Genomic DNA, 21,242 nt, shown 5'->3' on the forward strand with positions numbered 1-21,242 from the left:
TGGCACCTCTCAGCCTTGCACGTTTTAAGCAAGGCCATTTAGAATGATGATTTACTTTTTCACATTGGCTCAGAATGTGAGCCAATTGACCTATCATCAGCTGCCATGCTGTATCACTCAGCATAGCTAATACAGGGACTTTTTGTATGTTCTTAGCTAGTTGTACTGCTCTCTCCACCAGTCAGTTCCTTCCCTCATGATGATGAGGGCTGGAATATGCATGAAGTAACACTGTTTCCCAAAAGCATGGAATTCAGAGCTGGCAAACTGTGGTCCATTATCAGGGACTCTTTCTTTCCAGAATGCCACATGAGACCAGATGTTCTGACCTGGAGAGTTGTAGATCTAGTTAGAATGTCTACAGATATAAAAAAATTGTCACTCCACATAGGTGCGTCCCTTTCACACAGCTCTGGTGCTATTCTTTCCCAAAGGCATATGTAGTGTCTGGAACACTTACATGGAAGATGGGACTTTCTCTGTGATTTCTTCCTGGTCATTCTGCAAAACTCACGTGATTCTACCTTAAATTTTAGGCTTTTCCTTGTGCTGGGCCACAACACTGCCATTTGGGCTCAATCCCAGCGTTACCTAAAGCCCTGGTATCCTTCATGTATCCTTCAAGGACTGTTGGAGTAATATCCCCATACTTAATCAGACCTTCAGCTTCAGAGCATAGATTTCATGAGCTAGGTGTGGGACTGTGGCAAGTAACTTAGCCAACGTCTATTGCACACTATTGTGGGTGTGTGCCAACAGTAATGGCTATTTTAATCAGTTCTGTCTTCGGTGGTGGGTCTGGCAGTGGCCAGGTCTTTTCTAGTTATTAATAGCAAGAGCAGCTTGTGGTTGTGGGCAACTTGAAATAATCAAGACTGTACAAGTAGCATATTAAACTCTTGCACACCCCTATAGAGACAAACGTTCTGTTTGGGAGACAAAGGTACCTAGAATAGGCTATAAGCTGCCAGCCATATCTGTGCCATTGGAGTAGCAACTCACCAAGGGTGTAGCTGTTGCTATCTGCTGAAATGACTGTAGTCTTGGAAACACCATCAAATACCAGTAATGGGGCTATGGTCAATAGAAGCCTGCTTAAGAGATTGTTTAAATCCTCAGGTGCCCCTTACCATTGTATCTGCACCACGCCCAATGCACCTATGAGGGCGGGATGTATCATCTCCATTTCACAGATGGAGAACAGAGCCACAGAGTCTGAGGTTACACAGGAAGGCTGTGACAGAGGAAGGTCTTAAACCTGGTCTCTGGCTAGCACCCTAACCACTGCACCATCCCTCCTCTGGTGTCTTGGCCCACATCCTTAGGGCTTTAAGAATCACATAAGTAGCTTGGCCTTTTGAGGATAGGTTAGGTATAAATTTGCCTTCACTCTTTATATCTAGAAACACCATCAGCTCTAATACAGTCCTATAGCTTGGCTCTAGGAGTCCTCTGGCTCTTCCCTCATCCTCTATCAAGCACATGTCCTAAAACATGCCATTGGGTTTGCTTCAGCGTACACTCCTCTTCACTTTAGCTAAGCAGCCACACAACTGCCTTGGGAACTTACTTCAATCTTAAGTTCTTCCTCAGACTTCCCACAGACAAAAATTTCATCAATATGAACTTCCTCCCTCCAGGTTCCACAGAATTACATTCACTTTCCCTTGTAAGATATCTGGCTGTGTCACCAAACAGAAGGTGACCTCAGCCATTTCTGACATTTCCAAAGCATGCACTCAGTGGCTGAGCAAATCCCATCTGTCCTGTGTCAGTCCTTACCACACCTACCATGTTACTGCCTAGTGCTCTTCAGAGGCCATTTTTATGGCATTTCCCTTCCTTTACTACTTGTACCTTGCTTCCATGGAACACCCTCCCCCCAGGTGAACTGCAAAATCAGTACCCTTTTCTTCCATAATGCCTACAACAAAAAGTTATCCATTAATAAGATAGGTGATAGGGCACTTGGATAGCTGGGGCATTTAAATATGTTAAATGTGCATACTGATTGCATCTCTCTTTCCATCACATTTATATTGCTTCTTGTCTTAGCCCCCAATCCTGCAAATACTTACACAGATGTTTCATTTTAATGGGACTGATCATGGCAATAAAGTAAAGCATATGCATAAGTGTTGACAAGGTTAGGGCCTTACAATCCATGCCCTGAAGAGTCTGTCTGCTTGTCTGTGGCCAGTAGCCAGAACTAGGGTGCTAGCAGGATTCAAATAGAGCAGGTCAACATTTTTCAAACTTGGATTTTTTTTACCACATTTCATTGATTGTGAATTTAAACAGAGAAATAGAGCTCAACAAAAAAGTGCAAAAAGTAATCTTTTTGACCCACTATCCAGTTATTTTTATTTATGAAAATATTTTTGAAATTTAAACACAGTCAACATTTTTTAATTAATACTAATTGTGAAAAAATTGTGCCAGCACTAGAAAAAAATAAAGTTGTAATCATCTGGAAAAAAAACAGGTATGAAATTTTTACCAGCAGTCATTTCACAGAGAAGGGAAATTTTAGGAGAGATGGTAAGACCACACTTTATGCAAATGTGACATAACTGATAATTTACAGAGGGTCATATATTGTGCTGCACAAATCAGAGACACCACCCCACACACAGTCCTCTGACACAGGGCGGCTGGAGAAGACAAACAAATGTATTGGTCACAGACATTGCCATGCCATGCAGACGTGTATACTCACATAAAACCACATTTGTTGGGAGTAAAAATGCTCACTGTTTCAACACTGTTGCTCACCAAAAGTACAGCCCTAAGCTAAATTCACCTGCCTACGGGTCCCCTGTAGAGGGGGAATGAGTGAGGGAAGGTGCTGTGGCTGCTTTTCACAGTCACAGCCTGTAAAGGGCTCCCCTCCCACTGCTACTGGTGGCTGGGTCTGGGGATTCAGCTTTCGCCCCCTTCTGATGCTTACTTGCACTGCTGCCCCCCTCTCTCTCCTTGACTCAGTCCTCCTTCATTGTGACTCAGCTTTCCGGCCAGGTCACTATATAGTGCCCCCTTCTAGGATAACAAAGTCCCACCGGAGAAGCTGTCCAGATACTGTCACAGGCAGCCTCCTCTTCCAACTCCAGGTCCTGTGCTACTGGGAACCTGGTCCCACCTGTTACCCCCGGTCCCAGCCCAGGGACCCTCTCACTGGCAATCCAGGTCTGCTCAGTCTCCAACCTGGTTACTATTTCCCTGGACTCCTCCCTACCTCACCTCTCTATCTCCTTGCCTATCTCTGGCTTTACTCAGGAGCTTCCTCCGCTCCCCATGGCTACTTCACTTCTCTAGATCGCTTGTCAGACTTCTCTAGGGCAGGACCCCAGGGCTTGGTCTCTCCTGTCCCTGACCAACTCTCTTCCCTCTAGGGGCACACCCCCCAAGGGGGGCATGGAGGAACGTTTGGGGGAGCAAGTGGCAATGCCAGGCAGCTCGTTCCAGCCCCATATGGCAGGGCCTGGGGCAGCCTCTATGTGGGGTGGGGAGGGAGCGCCACCTCCCCCCCCAGACTCACGTCAGTGAGCCATCCAGCCTGTGGGTCAATCTCAACATCCGCCGTGGCCACACCCATTTCTGCTCCAGGCAGTCTCTGTGCCCAGCGCTGGCTCTGCCCCCACAGACCATCGCAGATGCCTTCCCAGGGAGGCAGGTATTGGCCCTGCCTGAGCAGTGCTGCCTGGCTGCAAGGTAGAAGCAGCCCACTGCTGAGGAAGCTTTGGCTGTTCCATTGGTAAGTAGTTTGCCTCTAGGTGCAGCAATCTTAGGTTAATGGGCCCCTCCAGACCCACATTAAATCCCTCAGAGTTTGTGTGGGGCAGCCTCCCCACCATGGACTTTCTGCCACTTGCCCAGAGCCCCCAGAGGCAGAAAGTCCACAGAGTGAAGGCTTCAGAGTAGCAGCCGTGTTAGTCTGTATTCGCAAAAAGAAAAGGAGTACTTGTGGCACCTTAGAGACTAACAAATTTATTAGAGCATAAGCTTTCGTGAGCTACAGCTCACTTCATCGGATGCATTTGGTGGAAAAAACAGAGGAGAGATTTATATACACACACACAGAGAACATGAAACAATGGGTTTATCATACACACTGTAAGGAGAGTGATCACTTAAGATAAGCCATCACCAACAGCAGGAGGGGGAAGGAGGAAAACCTTCCATGGTGACAAGCAGGTAGGCTAATTCCAGCAGTTAACAAGAATATCAGAGGAACAGTGGGGGGTGGGGTGGGAGGGAGAAATACCATGGGGAAATAGTTTTACTTTGTGTAATGACTCATCCATTCCCAGTCTCTATTCAAGCCTAAGTTAATTGTATCCAGTTTGCAAATTAATTCCAATTCAGCAGTCTCTCGTTGGAGTCTGTTTTTGAAGCTTTTTTTGTTGAAGGATAGCCACTCTTAGGTCTGTGATCGAGTGACCAGAGAGATTGAAGTGTTCTCCAACTGGTTTTTGAATGTTATTATTCTTGATGTCTGATTTGTGTCCATTCATTCTTTTACGTAGAGACTGTCCAGTTTGGCCAATGTACATGGCAGAGGGGCATTGCTGGCACATGCCTGACTAATCTAATCGCCTTTTATGATGAGATTACTGGTTCTGTGGATGAAGGGAAAGCAGTGGATGTATTGTTTCTTGACTTTAGCAAAGCTTTTGACACGGTCTCCCACAGCATTCTTGTCAGCAAGTTAAGGAAGTATGGGCTGGATGAATGCACTATAAGGTGGGTAGAAAGCTGGCTAGATTGTCGGGCTCAACGGGTAGTGATCAATGGCTCCATGTCTAGTTGGCAGCCGGTGTCAAGTGGAGTGCCCCAGGGGTCGGTCCTGGGGCCCGTTTTGTTCAATATCTTCATAAATGATCTGGAGGATGGTGTGGATTGCACTCTCAGCAAATTTGCGGATGATACTAAACTGGGAGGAGTGGTAGATACGCTGGAGGAGAGGGATAGGATACAGAAGGACCTAGACAAATTGGAGGATTGGGCCAAAAGAAATCTAATGAGGTTCAATAAGGATAAATGCAGGGTCCTGCACTTAGGATGGAAGAATCCAATGCACCGCTACAGACTAGGGACCGAATGGCTCGGCAGCAGTTCTGCGGAAAAGGACCTAGGGGTGACAGTGGACGAGAAGCTGGATATGAGTCAGCAGTGTGCCCTTGTTGCCAAGAAGGCCAATGGCATTTTGGGTTGTATAAGTAGGGGCATAGCGAGCAGATCGAGGGACGTGATCGTTCCCCTCTATTCGACACTGGTGAGGCCTCATCTGGAGTACTGTGTCCAGTTTTGGGCCCCACACTACAGGAAGGATGTGGATAAATTGGAAAGAGTACAACGAAGGGCAACGAAAATGATTAGGGGTCTAGAGCACATGACTTATGAGGAGAGGCTGAGGGAGCTGGGATTGTTTAGTCTGCAGAAGAGAAGAATGAGGGGGGATTTGATAGCTGCTTTCAACTACCTGAAAGGGGGTTTCAAAGAGGATGGCTCTAGACTGTTCTCAATGGTAGCAGATGACAGAACGAGGAGTAATGGTCTCAAGTTGCAATGGGGGAGGTTTAGATTGGATATTAGGAAAAACTTTTTCACTAAGAGGGTGGTGAAACACTGGAATGCGTTACCTAGGGAGGTGGTAGAATCTCCTTCCTTAGAGGTTTTTAAGGTCAGGCTTGACAAAGCCCTAGCTGGGATGATTTAACTGGGACTTGGTCCTGCTTTGAGCAGGGGGTTGGACTAGATGACCTTCTGGGGTCCCTTCCAACCCTGATATTCTATGATTCTATGATTCTATGATGGCATATATCACATTGGGAGATGCGCAGGTGAACAAGCCTCTGATAGTGTGGCTGATGTGATTAGGCCCTATGATGGTATCCCCTGAATAGATATGTGGACAGAGTTGGCAACGGGCTTTGTTGCAAGGATAGGTTCCTGGGTTAGTGGTTCTGTTGTGTGGTGTGTGGTTGCTGGTGAGAATTTGCTTCAGATTCGGGGGCTGTCTGTAAGCAAGGACTGGTCTGTCTCCCAAGATCTGAGAGAGCGATGGCTCGTCCTTCAGGATAGGTTGTAGATCCTTGATGATGCGTTGGAGAGGTTTTAGTTGGGGGCTGAAGGTGATGGCTAGTGGCGTTCTGTTGTTTTCTTTGTTGGGCCTGTCCTGTAGTAGGTGACTTCTGGGTAATCTTCTGGCTCTGTCAATCTGTTTCTTCACTTCAGCAGGTGGGTATTGTAGTTGTAGGAATGCATGATAGAGATCTTGTAGGTGTTTGTCTCTGTCTGAGGGGTTGGAGCAAATGCGGTTATATCGTAGCGCTTGGCTGTAGACAATGGATCGAGTGGTATGATCTGGATGAAAGCTAGAGGCATGTAGGTAGGAATAGCAGTCAGTAGGTTTCCGATATAGGGTGGTGTTTATGTGACCATCACTTATTAGCACCGTAGTGTCCAGGAAGTAGATCTCTTGTGTGGACTGGTCCAGGCTGAGGTTGATGGTGGGATGGAAATTGTTGAAATCATGGTGGAATTCCTCAAGAGCTTCTTTTCCATGGGTCCAGATGATGAAGATGTCATCAATGTAGCGCAAGTAGAGTAGGGGCATTAGGGGACGAGAGCTGAGGAAGCGTTGTTCTAAGTCAGCCATAAAAATGTTGGCATACTGTGGGGCCATGCGGGTACCCATCGCAGTGCCGCTGATTTGAAGGTATACATTGTCACCAAATGTAAAATAGTGAAGAGTGAAGCCTGTGACTGTGGAAAGCAGACACAATACCTGCCCTCACCCACTCCTGCTCTGCAGGGGATCAGCAAAGCAATGGGGCAGGTGATGACCAGGGAGAGAGTATAGCCAGGATACCATGGAACATGATGATGATTCAGTGCATCTGCAGGATAGTCTCTGCAAGTAGTGCACCTAAGGGTCTTGGCAGGTTTTAAAGCATCCCTCTGCTGGAATATCTCCCGTAGGGGTGTGGTGATGGAAACTCTGCATGTCCTCTTCCGGGAGTGAAGTCCCTTAGCTTCTGTGAGGCCCTGTGAGTAGAAGGAGATACCCACTTTGTCAGGGTTGCAGCCCCTTCTGTCTTGCAACAAATACTATACTGATTCTAGTCTGACATAGCAATAAAGTAATGCCTGGAACCTCAGGAAGAGTACACATGCCATGTGTTACAGCAGAATAGATTAAGATGCTGGTATAAATGTTTAAAGAAACATTCATCCTGGTTGTGATCTATGTCAAGTTTCAGCCCAGTATGACTTGAAGTGTCTGAATCATTAAAACTTGGAAAGCTTTTTATTTAAAAAGCAAAGCTACCTTGATATCTTGGTAACAATGCTTAGAAGTGTAGTGAACTTCGTTGCCTGCCAGTTTCAATGAAGTGCCACCCTGGTTTCAAACCAGTCCCCTTTAGACAGGTAGAGAAGCTAAACAAAACTATGTTGAGAGTCTGGGGTAACACTACAGAACACAGATATGATGAGCCACATGTTGGACAGGTGTGTGAGTAAGGCTCTTAAGAAAAGAAGGTATCCACTCAGGGGAGGCAGATTTCAAAAATAAATCTCTCAAGCATTTCCTATAAATGTGAATCTTTTCCAAGCACCAAAAGATACTAATGATTCGACCAAAATACATGGGTAGATAGAAGAACAACATGATGATGCAGAGAAGCTCTTGCGTGACACAAAAAAAGCAAAAATGATTTTCCAAGAGGGTAGCTGGATGAATATTGTCTTGTGACACTGAGCCACAATTGCTAATAAAGGACCTGATTTTTCCCCCATTCATCTCTATCAGAGCAGGATTAATCCCTAAATTTCCCTTTTAATATTTTCTCTCTAGAAAGAGAAAGCTTGGTCCACAAGCCTATGACCTAAAATAATTGTTAACCACAGCCTTGCAATCAAAACTATTTATTTGCCCAGACACCAAATTCACTCTCCCATACCATAAAAATTATGTTTTACTTGCTGGCATAAAATATAAAAGTCTCCCACACAGGATTTTTTGCTCGGCTCTTTTAGTCACTCTACAGACTTAGCTGATATACATGTTTTTACACGAATGGGGAGGCAGGAGTGAAATGGCATTTGAGCTGCCAACCTGTAACCCAAGTTACAGACAGAGGCAATGTGGAAACAGCTGAGTTATAAGCCCTTGAATATTGGGGCTTTATAATGGAAATTTTGGCAGACCCTTAACTACAGCAGCGCTACCGGGCGCCTCTACAATAACTAAGCCAACTACCTTGAAGGATCAAAAATTAATAGACATTTCAGACAGGTTTTGAGGTTTTGACCACTGCTTTTCAATTGCAAAGACTTTTGCTAAAGTTAGACACTGAGGAGGTCAAGCTTTTGGTAACATAAACATTTCGTCTGATTAAGAGAGACTACTTGTCCCTGGTTTTGAGTAGTAGATTTTAGGTCATCCTTAATTTTTTACTGACAGTAAAGAGCAGGTCATTGACCTACATACAGAGCTATTTTATTTTTCTCCCTCTTGATAACAATGGCCAGAACACCTATGTGTCGGGTTCTTCTGTATTCCCATATAGTTGGCAATTCACCATGGGGGCAGGACTTAAAACCTTTGAGCCTCTGAGTGACTGGGATAAAAAAAAATTACCTGGGCTTCCTTCCAGCCATTTGAGCTTCAGAATCCATGAGAATTCAACCAAAAAAAAGCATATCAGAGCTTTAATCTAGGAGCTTTTTGAAGAGATTTAAAAAAAAAAGTTCCAGTAAAGTTCACTCTTACCTTCTTCGCTTTAGGAGCCATGCATGCCAACTTCGCCCTATTTAGTAGAGAGTTCCTCTCCTTGACCTCCTTTTTACAGCAGAGATAATTAACATGGTGGGGTAAAACGAATCTCTAAATTTCACTGCACTCGGTCTTTTTTTCCCTTTTGCTAAAGGTGGGATGATTAAAAAGAGGAGAATTTAGTTGATTTTTCCTTTTTTCTTCTAAAGAGAATAAAATTGAGGGGGAGAAAAAGTTCTTTGCTTCTAAACTTTGTCAGTGGCACCAGGAGAAAATAAAAACAGGAGCCTGGAAAGAATCAGGTGCGCTGGTGCTGAATTACTGGGATCTGTGGAAAATTCCTGTCTGCTTCAGACCGAGATGGAGACACATTTGTATGAAATGAAAAGATCCATTGTTTTCAGTGAGGAACATGAGGGTTAGCAATGGGCTGGCGTGCTCCAGATGAACCTGTGCATGCAGTTAGGCCCTCCATTCACACATCTCCTGCTTTCTACATGGACGGGAGAAGAGAAATTCTGCTGTGGCAATGCCTCACTCCACCCCATTGCTTCATACAGATGTGCTTCTGGAGCAGCTCTGTGGATTGGAAGCCAGCAATGGGAGATCGTGGAGCAGGTATTCCCAGGCCCCTGTCCCAGCTCTCCTCCTAGGTTTCTGTGTGGTACTAATATTCTGGGACCCCAACCCATGGCAGTAGGGAGCCTTGCCAATTGCAGCTGATGATTGGTACCATCACAACCAGCTGCAGCTCCTCTGTCATGATGCCTTTTGGAGATCCCCATGGTTGGAAAGGTTCAGCCTTCCAGAACCCAAGGCACCCCTATACTCCCCTCCCAGCAGTCAGGATAATACCAGGGAAATTCAGAAGAGAAACCTCATAGGGCTGTTCACCTCCTGTGAATCTCGTAAGTGTTTTCCCTGTTTTCCTGGCCCAACAATAAGTAAATAACAAACAACTCTGTGCCACTTGGGACAGGTACCTATGTCTTAGTGAAGGGTTCTATCAAGGAGCAGGATGTCGTAGCCAACAAGATAGTGGATGGTGAGAGCCTGGATGGCAGCTTTGGCTGCCAGGTCTTAGCAATTTTCTTTAAAGGCAAGATGTAACAGTAACCACTGGAGAAATAGGATGCTGAGCTCTGATATGTGAAAGGGACGTTAACTAATACGGATCAGGATAACAATAACAGGACCAGGAGCAGGAGGAAAACATTTACTCTTACCAATACAGCTGGTCAAAAAATCTATTTTTCCCCTGAAAAAAAATTGTAAACAAAAATTTGCCATTCAAAATTTTGATTTTCTGTGGCAAATTTTTGGAAATGGTTTGAATTTTTTATTTTAGATGTTAAAATAATCCATTTTTATTTGCTTTTTCTTTTTCACCACAGAATGAACTATGTCATTGAGTTTTTCCACTTTTTCCTTGATTTTTTCCATCCTCTTCCCTCTTTAACTTTTCCAACATTGGAGAAGCTGTAACAAGTTAGCTTGGGAAAGAGAGGAAGAGCGTGTTGAGGGAAGAAAACTTTGACATTTTTCTTGTTATTGCACCTTGTCAAATAGAGGAGATGGAAGTTCTACATTTCAAATATATTTTGATTTTTAAAAACCTAAACAAAAATTTCACATAGAAACAAAATGAAAATTCTCCTTGCCTCCAATTAGCCCGACAAGGAGAGTGAAGCAATATATTTTATTGTTGGTGAGAGAGACGAGCTTTTGAGCTGACACAGAGCTCTTCACCAGGCTCTCTCACCAACAGAAGTGGGTCCAATAAAAGATATTACTCACCCTCCTTGTCCCGCTAATATCCTGGGACCAGCATGGCTACAACACCAACTGCATACATTGCATCAAATGACATTTTCCCACAAAAATCTTCCTTTTGACTTAAACCCCATTTTCACAGTGGAAGATATTTTCAGTCAATATCTAAGGGGAGGGATAGCTCAGTGGTTTGAGCATTGGCCTGCTAAACCCAGGGTTGGGAGTTCAATCCTTTAGGGGGCCATTTAGGGACCTGGGGCAAAAAAAATTGGGGATTGGTCCTGCTTTGAGCAGGTGGTTGGACTAGATGACCTCCCAAGGTCCCTTCTAACCCTGATATTCTATTATTCAAAAAATGTTGACCAGATCTACTTCCCCACGGTCTTATGTGTTGCTTACCTTTGTCACCAATATAGTTACTAAAGGAGTGACTGGAGAGGTAGGAGGAAAACCAGGAGAGGAAGGAGTCACGAAAGCCAAAAGAGCACAAGTATTCAAGGAGTGTGTGATCAACAATATCATAGAGTGGTAGCGTGCAAAGCCAGAAGGAACCACCAGACAATCTACTCTGACCTCCTGTATGTGTCTGGCCACCATCATCCACTAGCACCCATAACCTAGAGGTCAAGGAGGAGAAGATGGCAAACAGGCCCTGTCACCTGGCTACGAGTATACATTGATAACATGGACCAATCACCACACATTGGTGCACGCTCAGGGGAGGAGGCAGGGAAGAGGAGGGGCCGGGGATTTGGGGAAGGGGTTGGAATGGGGACAGGGCCGGGGGGCAGAGAGGAGTCGAGCACCCACCGGCGCGAGCAGAAGTCAGCACCTATGGAACCGCCAGAGCAGAAAGCACAAGTCCCTACCCTTGAGTGAAAGATCCTCAAGCTGTGAGCTTCAACAGACCCATATCCTCTGTGGATCAGGCATAGAGGCAGGTACATAGTACAATAACTCCTCACTTAACGTTATAGTTATGTTCCTGAAAAATGCGACTTTAAGTGAAATGATGTTAAGCGAATCCAATTTCCCCATAAGAATTAATGTAAATGGGGGGGTTAGGTTCCAGAGAAATTTTTTTTTTTGCCAAACAAAATATATTATATACATTTTAAACAATTTTAAACAAGCAATTTAATACTACAATCATCATTGCTAAATAAGAAGCTTGGTTGAGGTGGTGGAGTCAAACAGTGGAAGAGAGTGGATTGTCCAGCTGCTCCTCTTGCTGAACTTTCTGAACTTGAAAAAACACATCTAGACGTTGTTTTGCTTTCCTTTTTTTTCTTGGTAAATTTCTTTATAGCAAGTCATTAGATGACCAACTCCCCTAATCACTTTGGATCTGCGTTCCCTGTCAGGATCATCATCACTCAACCCTCAGCCCACACACTCCACCCCTTTCCCCAAGCCCCCACCCTTGACCCTCCTCTTCTCCCCCCTCACCTCCTCCCCTTTTACTTTGCACACTGTGTCTTCGCTCCTCCCCCTCCATCCTGGCTGGGGCAATCAGCTGGCTTGCAGCTTTTAGGAGGCAGAAGGGAGGGGGAAGGAGTGAGGACTAGGTGTGCAGGCTCCCCCTCCTTACCCCCCCCCCCGCCTCCTGCCCGGGCAATCAGCTGGCTTGCCATGTTCAGGAGGCAGGGGAGGGAGGGGGAGCCTGCACGCCGAGTCCTTGCTCCTCCCCCCTCCCTTCTGCCTCCTAAAAGCCTCAAGACAGCTGATTACCACCGGCAGGAGGCCGGGGGAGGAGGGGGAAGGCACTGATCCATGGGGTCTGTCGGCGGGCAGGAGGCTCTGTGTGGGGGGGCATAGAGAGGCTGCCAGCTGTGGAGAAAGCAGGCAGCCAAACAATGTAATAGTGGAGCATTGCACAGCTTTAAATGAGCATGTTCCCTAATTTGATCAGCAACGTAACAATGAAACAACGTTAACCGGGACGAACTTTAAGTGAGGAGTTATAGTACACTAACCAGTGGGTTACATGCTTCCCCTGGAGAGAAGACACTCATTCTCAGGCCCACAGCAGTTCAAGTCCCCATGCGCCCTTGCTATGTGATAGCCACTATCTTGACTAACAGTGGAGATTGGACCAGGGACCTCCAGAGCTAAATATGTGAGTCTCTATAGATTGATCTAAAGAACCTGGGCCTGTAGCAGACTGTGAACTGGTTACAGAGGGGGACACATAACATGCACCAAACAGTGGTATACACATATGCTTAAGGGCTTTCCTAAACCAGGACTACAGTACTGAGGTTAGTTTGATTTTCATTTGTCCTTTACAGGTCACCTTCCAAAACCAGAGGGCCAAATGGAGCTACGTCAATTTGGATGAGCTGGGGATCTAGCCCTTATCTCCAATTTCCATGGAAATATAACCATTTAATGAAAGAAAAATTAGAGAAGATAGAAGAATTAAGTAGCTACATAACGTTGTCAGAAGGGTCTCCAAACAGATTTTTCATTAGGCATCTGGTAGTCTTTAACATGGTTACAAGTCAGACTGTTCTAGGCACCAAAGCCAAATGGCAATGTATAAGGAGCGCTAGGGGGAAGAAAACCTGCTTGAAGTTTGCATGAGTCAATCTGGACCTGAGCAAGGTTCATTTCAGTTAAATATGAGCACTGAACATCACTAAACTCTGTAGAAGCATATTTGAGTAAAATAGGTGCAAAATTGCTGTACAGCTGAGCCCAATACTGTCACATCAGTCTCTACTATGAAATCTACATCCCAGAATATTTTCAAGGTCTTGCATTATTACCTATGAGTCTCCCCTTCTCCCTGCTGCCCTCCTCTCATTACCTAATAGAAATCCTAATCACAGCATGGCCAGTTGTACTGGCATTGGTGCCAACTGCCCTTTGCATGTACTGCAGAATTTGACATTGTTTTGCCACCATGTCACCGTTACAACGGATACAACGTCAACTTCTAGTAGAAAAAGTAGCAGTAACTTTGATTCATTTAGACTGGCTTATCACATTCACTTACTTGCATTAAAAAACCATTGGTGTGGACTGTTTATCTTTAACCCCCTTCTGTTTGTCAGAAGGCATTCTGTTCTGTAAATAGAATATTGTAAAGAAGGGAGGGTGTCCTTTTAATGGCCAAGGTTTCATGACAGTCTCCCCTGATCTGAGATCACTCTTTTGCAAATTTCCAAGATAATTTGTATTACAGGAATGTTTTTGTTTAAACACAAACCCTGTTCTTCTTGAAATGGCAGGTACTGCCACATGGGACAGTCCCCAAAGTTGGGTAGCAAGCAATTCTGTACACTGCTCACAAAATACATTTCTTTCGGTGGGCTTGAACCAAGAAAGGAAGTGTTCCCTTGCAGTACACACAAGGGGTGAAATCCTACATTCCTTATTCAAGCAAAACTCCCATAGACATCAGTGGGATTTCTGTCTGAATAAGGAGGGACTCAGGAAAGACTGCAGAGCTTGACCAAGGAAGACAACAAACCAGAAAAGTAGTTCTTGTTGGATAATTGCCACCCATGCCCCAATTCTTTTCCAACTCAAAGTTTTAACCTCACAATTAAAACGTCTGTTCTCCCATTGATGCAAGGCTATTGAAAGATTTCTCTTGCAACAATTTGGAAATAGACAATTCTAGTGTGAGTAAAGTTACACTACACTTGGAGAGCCAGAGAATATGTTTCAGCACCTTACTAGTTTCTGAAACTAGGAGAAGGCACAGGCAGTAGTTTTGGTCACTTAAATGGCAGTGTCAGAAATGGGTGAAGAAAGCATTTTTAATGCCAAATCTGCCCATGTACAGCACTCCATGTGTCTCAAAGCAGCCCAAGTCAATGCATTAAGTAGCTATAGAAGTTTTGTTCCCGTCTAGTTATTCTGGCTCAATACCAGCGTGAACAGCCTTGACCACTGGCAGCCAAGGTCCAGACAGTGGGTTTGATGTTTTCAGCTGAGAATCATTCCCTGATTCACTTACAGCTGACATCTATATAAAGAACCTTGCCTTTCCACACCGCCTCCCACCTACCGCCTACACACAGACCCTTGCCCTAAGGCATACATGTCAGACAAGAGTTGGATTATATGGATAGTCTGCATAACACTCTGGGGCTGTTATCTACACCAAGAGATGAAATGACTGCAGACACATTGATTGCATGAACTGGCTGATTGTCTTATGTGTCCTTGCAATAGTTTAATGTGTCTCCAGAGCAACACTGATTTTGACAAAACCTTTCTGGCACATCCACACGCGGTGCCCGCCTTGTAACCTTGCCTGTACCAGTGGACCCTGGGTCTCCAGGAGCATCTACTATGTAGTGCCCAGAGCCCTTGCTGAGAGCTGGGGCTTTGGGGCAATTCCCAAATGTGTAGGGATGGCACTGGGAGGACTGGCTGAAGCATCGTAGCTTTACTGCTTGTGGCTCCCCATCCATATGAAGAAGAAACCACAGCAGGCTACACTGATACAGCCAGACCTGATCATGGCCCAAGGCATTGCAACCAGGCACTTACACTCAACATTTGTAAAGTGCCTGGGGTTGGTATTGAGTGTGAACCTTTCCAACCAGTGCCCTTCCTTTCTCCTCGTGTGGACAAGGCTCTGGACCTTAGCCCAGTGTTTGCACTTGCAGCAATCAGCCAGAGTCACAGCTTTAATTTTTAAACAGCTGGGGATAGAAGACTCTTTCACATAAGCCAAAGAAGACCACCTTTCTTCCCGTGCCTGGAAAGCACTTGTGGGTGGCTGTGTGACCCAAAGTCCCGAAAGCTGGAGAGATTAGCTAACTGCTAGGCACAGCCATGGCATGCAGGGAGCGAGCTGCTCTCAACTTGCTCCAGTGTTAATAAGGCTGCAGATTTGGAGGATTATGCAAATAATACCCCAATACGCATGAGAATATGCATGACCTCATTTCCATAATTCTCTCTAACACCCCCACCCCTATGCTCCTGCTTCCTCCTTGACAGGTTTCAGAGTAGCAGCCGTGTTAGTCTGTATCCGCAAAAAGAAAAGGAGGACTTGTGGCACCTTAGAGACTAACAAATTTATTTGAGCATAAGCTTTCATGAGCTACAGCATCCGATGAAGTGAGCTGTAGCTCACGAAAGCTTATGCTCAAATAAATTTGTTAGTCTCTAAGGTGCCACAAGCACTCCTTTTCTTCCTCCTTGAGTTTCACCTTCCCCCCTCACCCTGATTTTCCTGTCTTGCCTGAGGCAACAAGACCTTTTCCCCTAAGCTCTGGCAGGGCCAGGGGATCCCCCCTTCTCCCTATGGAGTATTTTCTGGGGATGGAGAGCCAGAATCTTGCTCCCTCCCCAGTCTGCTGATGAGCTTCCTGTCTGCCCCCTACTCTGCACTGCAGCCTGCTGTCCCCACCCCAACCCCTTGCTGACCAGCTGGCTCTGCAGGAAAACCACAGCGGTTGTGTAGCTCTGCCAGGGAGACCCAGGTCCAATTTCCTACTCCCCTACAACATTCCTGTGTGGCATCGCTTAGCCTCTCCTTGCTGCAGTTCCCCCTCTGTCTGGGAATAACAGCTCTGCACTACCACATGAGAGTATTATGAGGATAAATGCTTTAAACGCTGACGGGATGGAGGACATGTAAGTACCTTGGATAGATAAGGGAGAGGGAAGCAAGGAAGCCATCCCTGCCAGGATGCAGAGCCTCTGGGCTCATTTCAGGCTCTCTCTGGGGTTCCCGAGAGGTTGCCTGAAAAGCCCAGCAGAGGGGGCTGGAAACTGGATGTCTTTGGAGGAGACTTACCAGGTCTGATGACTCACAGCTTTTAACAACCCCTGTTTGAAGAACAGAGGGCACTCTACACTGGGCCAAAGGGTGTTTGCCTCAAGGTCAAGTCACCAATGCCGTGCTGTCTGCCAGGCTCCGAGAGCTCTGCCTGCACATCACCCTCAGTGCTTATTCTGAACAGGCTCCCTTGTGTGTGGAGCCCCTTCCGGATGCAGCAATGTGATGACGTAGCCTGGTGCTGGGCTCCCTATCCTGGGTGGAACAGTGCCTGAACCCTGGTCCTGACCACCACCCCTTTCAAAACACAGATATCTCATCCACTGATTTGACCACAGCATCTACCCCCGTTTAATGCCTCCATTGTCTTTCCTTTCCTCACTGCATCAAGCTTAACCTTCTTGTTCTCCCTTTCCAGACCCTACATACCACTCTGTCTCAGACCTCCTCTCAGGTACATCCCAGCCCACCCAGGATGCCCGCCTCGTTCCTTTCTCCAGTTTCATCTCTATGCTTCCCCCTGCTCCTCCACACCACCCTCAATACACAGGATGCCCACACAGCACCGGCTTGCCGAGCGTCCCCCACTCCCTCCTCCAGAACTCGCCAAAAGACTCACTTCTTCTGCATCGGCTATAAGTAGCAGGTTAAGAGTGTTTTCTAAAAAAGCATACACCTCATTTTTTCCCCTTCTGGTGGCCCAGCATGTGCTGGCTGCCTTGCATCTGCGACCATCTCAGGCAGACATGGCTGATTTTTCTGTGCCTTGCTCTTAAAGAAAACACAATTTACGGTACATTTCAATTCATTTTTAAATAAAGGCTGCTTATATGTTTTGAATGAGTGTCGACACCCAATCAAGGTGGGCCACTCCAGCCTTAACCACATTGTTTCCATTCCTCAACTTAGTGTCCCATCATGCCAATAGTACCTAAGTGAATTAGGAGCACAAGTCCCATCAGAGGTCATTGGAGGCCACCCAAGAGCTTATGGGCTGGTAGATCTGTTTTCTCTAATCTTAGTGGTCTCGTTAATGGGAGGTGGCAAAGATGGCCCAATAATAACCAAGTCAAACAGCTCAGCTTCTATTTCTCCTTCAGTAAATGCCAGTGTCACTTCATTACAGATGTGCGAAACTTCTGGTGAAGTATGGCGCGATGGTTGATCTACCAAGTGAAGAGACACAGGAGACACCACTTCACATAGCAGCTAAACATGGCCTCTATAATCATGCTCTCCTGTACTTGAGGTATGGCGCTAGTGCGGATAGGAAGAACAGTCGGGAAGAAACGGCACTCAGCGTGACTTGCGGACAGGCAAAAGAACAAGCAGAGCAAGGAAGCTACTTGCAGGTGTGCAGATTGCTAGTAAAGTATGGAGCAGATGTCAACACCACAGATGAAGAGGAGAAGAGTCCACTCCACAAAGCCTGCAAGAATGCCAGTCACCGCTTGGTCCAGTTTTTGCTGCAGAATAAAGCGGATGTGAATGCCATTGATTACAACGGAGTATCCCCCCTGTCCTGTATCCTACAGACCGCAGCCTTCAAGCAGCAACTGAGGCCACATCTCACAGTGCAGACATTGCTGAACCATGGCTCCCAAAAAATCTGGCCTATGGCCTTTGGGAAGGTACAGTCTCACGCATTGGCTAGAGGCAGAGGCAGTTAGCCAGCTTAAATACCAAGGAGCCTTTTCCAAGGGGATCGGTAAAGGGCTACTGTAAGGTTGGCCAACTGATTGCTAGTTCTAATCCAGGCCAGTAATGGCTGAGGGCAGTTAGCAGCCCAGGGCTGTGCAGTGGCCTATGTGAAAAGGATTTGGTGGTTTCAGGCAAGGTTTCAGCAGACAGGAGTTCACATCACAGCACTTGTTGGCCATCTCAGAGACTGACCTGCTCTCTTAGCTCCCTTTGAAGTGACCCTTTTGGCTGCGGTGGGGCGGTGAGGGCTGAAACTTGCAATGTAACTGCCTGTACTGTCCCTGGTCTATAACTAAGCAGAGGAATTAGCCCTCTGAGGCCAGCCACCCAGCACCTTGCCTGAGCACTAAATTCACTCACATGTTTCTTTTAAAGAAGAGAGGACAAAGCCTCTTTCAAAAGGCTGACGTCAGAACTCAGCTGGCTGCTGAGAGAGTGGTGAGCAGTTCTAGTCAATGTAGGCACGGGAATAACAAGCTAATAGCGCGCCACTCACCTCGCGTGTAGTGATAGTGGGCAACATTTTCAACAGCACCTAAGTGACTTAGGCTCTGAAGTCCCATTTTCAGAAGTGACTTAGGGACTTACGCCTCATTTCAAGTCACTGGAGCTTTGCAAAATGGACTTAGAAACCTGAGCTCCACTAATTTGCAATGAGATGAAGGTTCCTAAGTCACTTTTGAAAATGGGCCTTGTTGCGGGGTTGTATTGGAAACCCAGGAAGTCAGTGGGCGCAAGCCCTTCCTCCAGCCTAGTGGAAAGGACCACTGGACCCAGGGACCAACTGATTACGGGGGACAACTAATAAAAAACAGGGATCGGAGTGAAGGTCAAAGGTTCAAAATGAGGATACCGGATGGGGACACAGAGCAGAGAACCCCGGACAGCGCCCACTGCTCCGCAAAGCTGTCGAGGGAGCCAGCGGATGCTGCACAGTGGAACTCTGCCCAGATACGTGACACTAGGGAGGAACGGACATGGGCCCCGCAGTTGCAGAGCACCCCCTCGTCTAACATCCTCTTCCTGGTATTATAGATGGAAACTTTGGCCAGAGCCGGGAGGAGGTTGACGAGGAGGTCTTGCGACTTTGTGGGGCCACGGATAGGGTGTGCAAAGAGGAACAAGTGTGGGGAGAAGTGCAGCCAGAACCTCAACAAGAGGTTTGTAGCGGGGTGGTCACCCACTCCCGGCCCAAAGGGGTTAAAAGCCAGTCCTGGGAGAGGGCGGGGGCTGGGAGCCTTAGGTGGGGCTGATTGGGAGGCAGCCTCAGCTGTGGCCCCAAACAGACTCCACTGGCCCTATAAAGAGGCTGCTGGGCTGAAGCTCAAGAGTCTCTTTCTAGCTCTGAGAGGGAGGGACCTGGCTGCAGGGACCCAAGCAGAGGACCTAGATTGGAGCAGGGCTGGAGAGCTCCCGCCAGGAAAGCCCCAGGCTGTGTCCTAGTATTAGGCCCAAGAGGTACTGGGGTTGCAGGGAACAGCCCAAGGTTAGACAGAGGCAGCAGGTCCAAACCCAACCTTGCCTGTGATGAGGGGCTTATACTGCAGTCTGCCCCAGGGCGTGGGGGCTCGCTGGTGACTGGCAGTAGCCTTCAACTGAGGTGAGGTAGGGATAGGGGGTGGGGTTCCCCAGAGAGGGGAGACCCTGCAAGTGAGGGGTTACTGTGAGGGGGCAGCACCCCAATGTGCAAGGAGCACTGTGTCCGGGAGGGACACGAGGGGCCTGGTGTAAACGGGACACCGGCCTGCAGAGGGTTTTCCAAGGCTGGAAGTAGAGCTAATTCCCAGGACCCCAGCAAGAGGTGCCACAGGGGTGAGTCCCACGTGCTTACATGCCTGAAGAGCCTAAATCAACAGAGGCGCTTTGGAAAATGTTCCCCAGCATGATGATAGTGACTGTTAGCTTCCATGTTGAAAGGGAAACATTTCTTGCAGTAGATTTACATCCTTTTCTTAAGAAACTCGTGATTTGAATACAGCACCCAAAGCAGAGTACAAACTTTAAATACGTTGCCAACATGTATTCAATTAACTTACATGTTGAGGACTAAACATTTCCTCTGGGTAACTCCAGTGAAGAAAACTGAGTTACCCTAGATATTAACCTGGCCCTAGAAGGCTTCTGAGTTATGAACTCTGTCCCATGTACACAGGCTACTCTGTGCTCACACATGTGTAGGCAGAACCAACAGAGCTGGGAGCATCTAGCTAGTAAACTCTAAGCCAGGTAGGGCATCAAATAAAGCTCTCAAACTGCAGCAGGATGTCAATTTTTTTCACAAAACAAAAAAAAAGGCCAAGATAAATTAAACAGGTAAACCATGTCCAGCTGCTTGGCCCCTTTCTAGGGCCTTCTCCCCTGAGCGGGGGGCCTTGTGCAGGTGCCTACCTGCTCCTTGCAAGCAGCTAGAGCTCTGTCTGCATTTAGCTGCTTGTTGGCTTTTGATCTAAGGACCAGGTGACCTGCAGCTATGACCTGAACCCTGGGAGGCAGCTAATTAAGTCCCCAATGGAACTAAAGGACCATCACATCCCCTGACATAAACAAATAGTTCTGGGTTTGGGAAGGAGGCACGGTTGGGTTGTTCTATTTATCCATCTGTATCAAAATCTGTGATGTTCCTCCCTGGGGTAACTTCACTGAAGTCAGTGCAGCTACGCTAAAAATTCATGTGAACAACTGTGTACAGTGTGATTATTTTTTTTGTGCCCAATTCAGCACTGTGTTTGTCCAGTCTGATGTGCCTCCACTAAGGCTTCGTCTACACTGGAACCCGAACAACAAAACTTTTTATCAGTTGGGGGTGTGAAAAAAACACACCCCCGAACGACAAAAGCTTTTGCTGATGAAAAGCATCAGTGTGAACAGCGCTTTGTCATTAGGAGAGTGCTCTCCAGCCAACAAACAGCAGCTGCACTGCGTGCCTTTTAGCAGCACGGCTGCAGCACAGCTGTGTCACTAAAAGGTGCGCAGTGTAGACATAGACTAATTCATACAGTAGTGAATCACACCCTGTATATTTTTTGCCACCTCATTTGGGGCCTGACCTTAAGGCACTGCGTGTCTCTCAGGATCAGGCCCTTAACATCACACATCATTTGGCTTTAAATCACATTTTAATGAGCAATGTTGGTCACATGCAGACAGAGGGTGAAGTTTTCAAAAATGCAAGGGCTTATTGCTCTCCATGTTTATGTTAATGAAATACATGCTGGAAACTTATTTCAGTGATCAGAG

The 21,242-nt window shown here is 46.6% G+C and overlaps 1 protein-coding gene across 1 annotated transcript in view; it reads left to right on the forward strand.

Annotated features, from left to right (window-relative positions):
• ASB18 (ankyrin repeat and SOCS box containing 18) overlaps positions 1 to 21,242 on the forward strand; it is a 35,844-nt gene that overhangs the window by 8,331 nt on the left and 6,271 nt on the right. The window contains exon 3 of the mRNA XM_038422579.2: positions 17,431 to 17,935. Within this exon, the coding sequence (XP_038278507.1) occupies positions 17,431 to 17,935 (505 nt within the window). The remainder of the gene's footprint in view (positions 1 to 17,430; positions 17,936 to 21,242) is intronic.

Source organism: Dermochelys coriacea, chromosome 11 (assembly GCF_009764565.3).
Source record: "Dermochelys coriacea isolate rDerCor1 chromosome 11, rDerCor1.pri.v4, whole genome shotgun sequence".
NCBI lineage: Eukaryota > Metazoa > Chordata > Testudines > Dermochelyidae > Dermochelys > Dermochelys coriacea.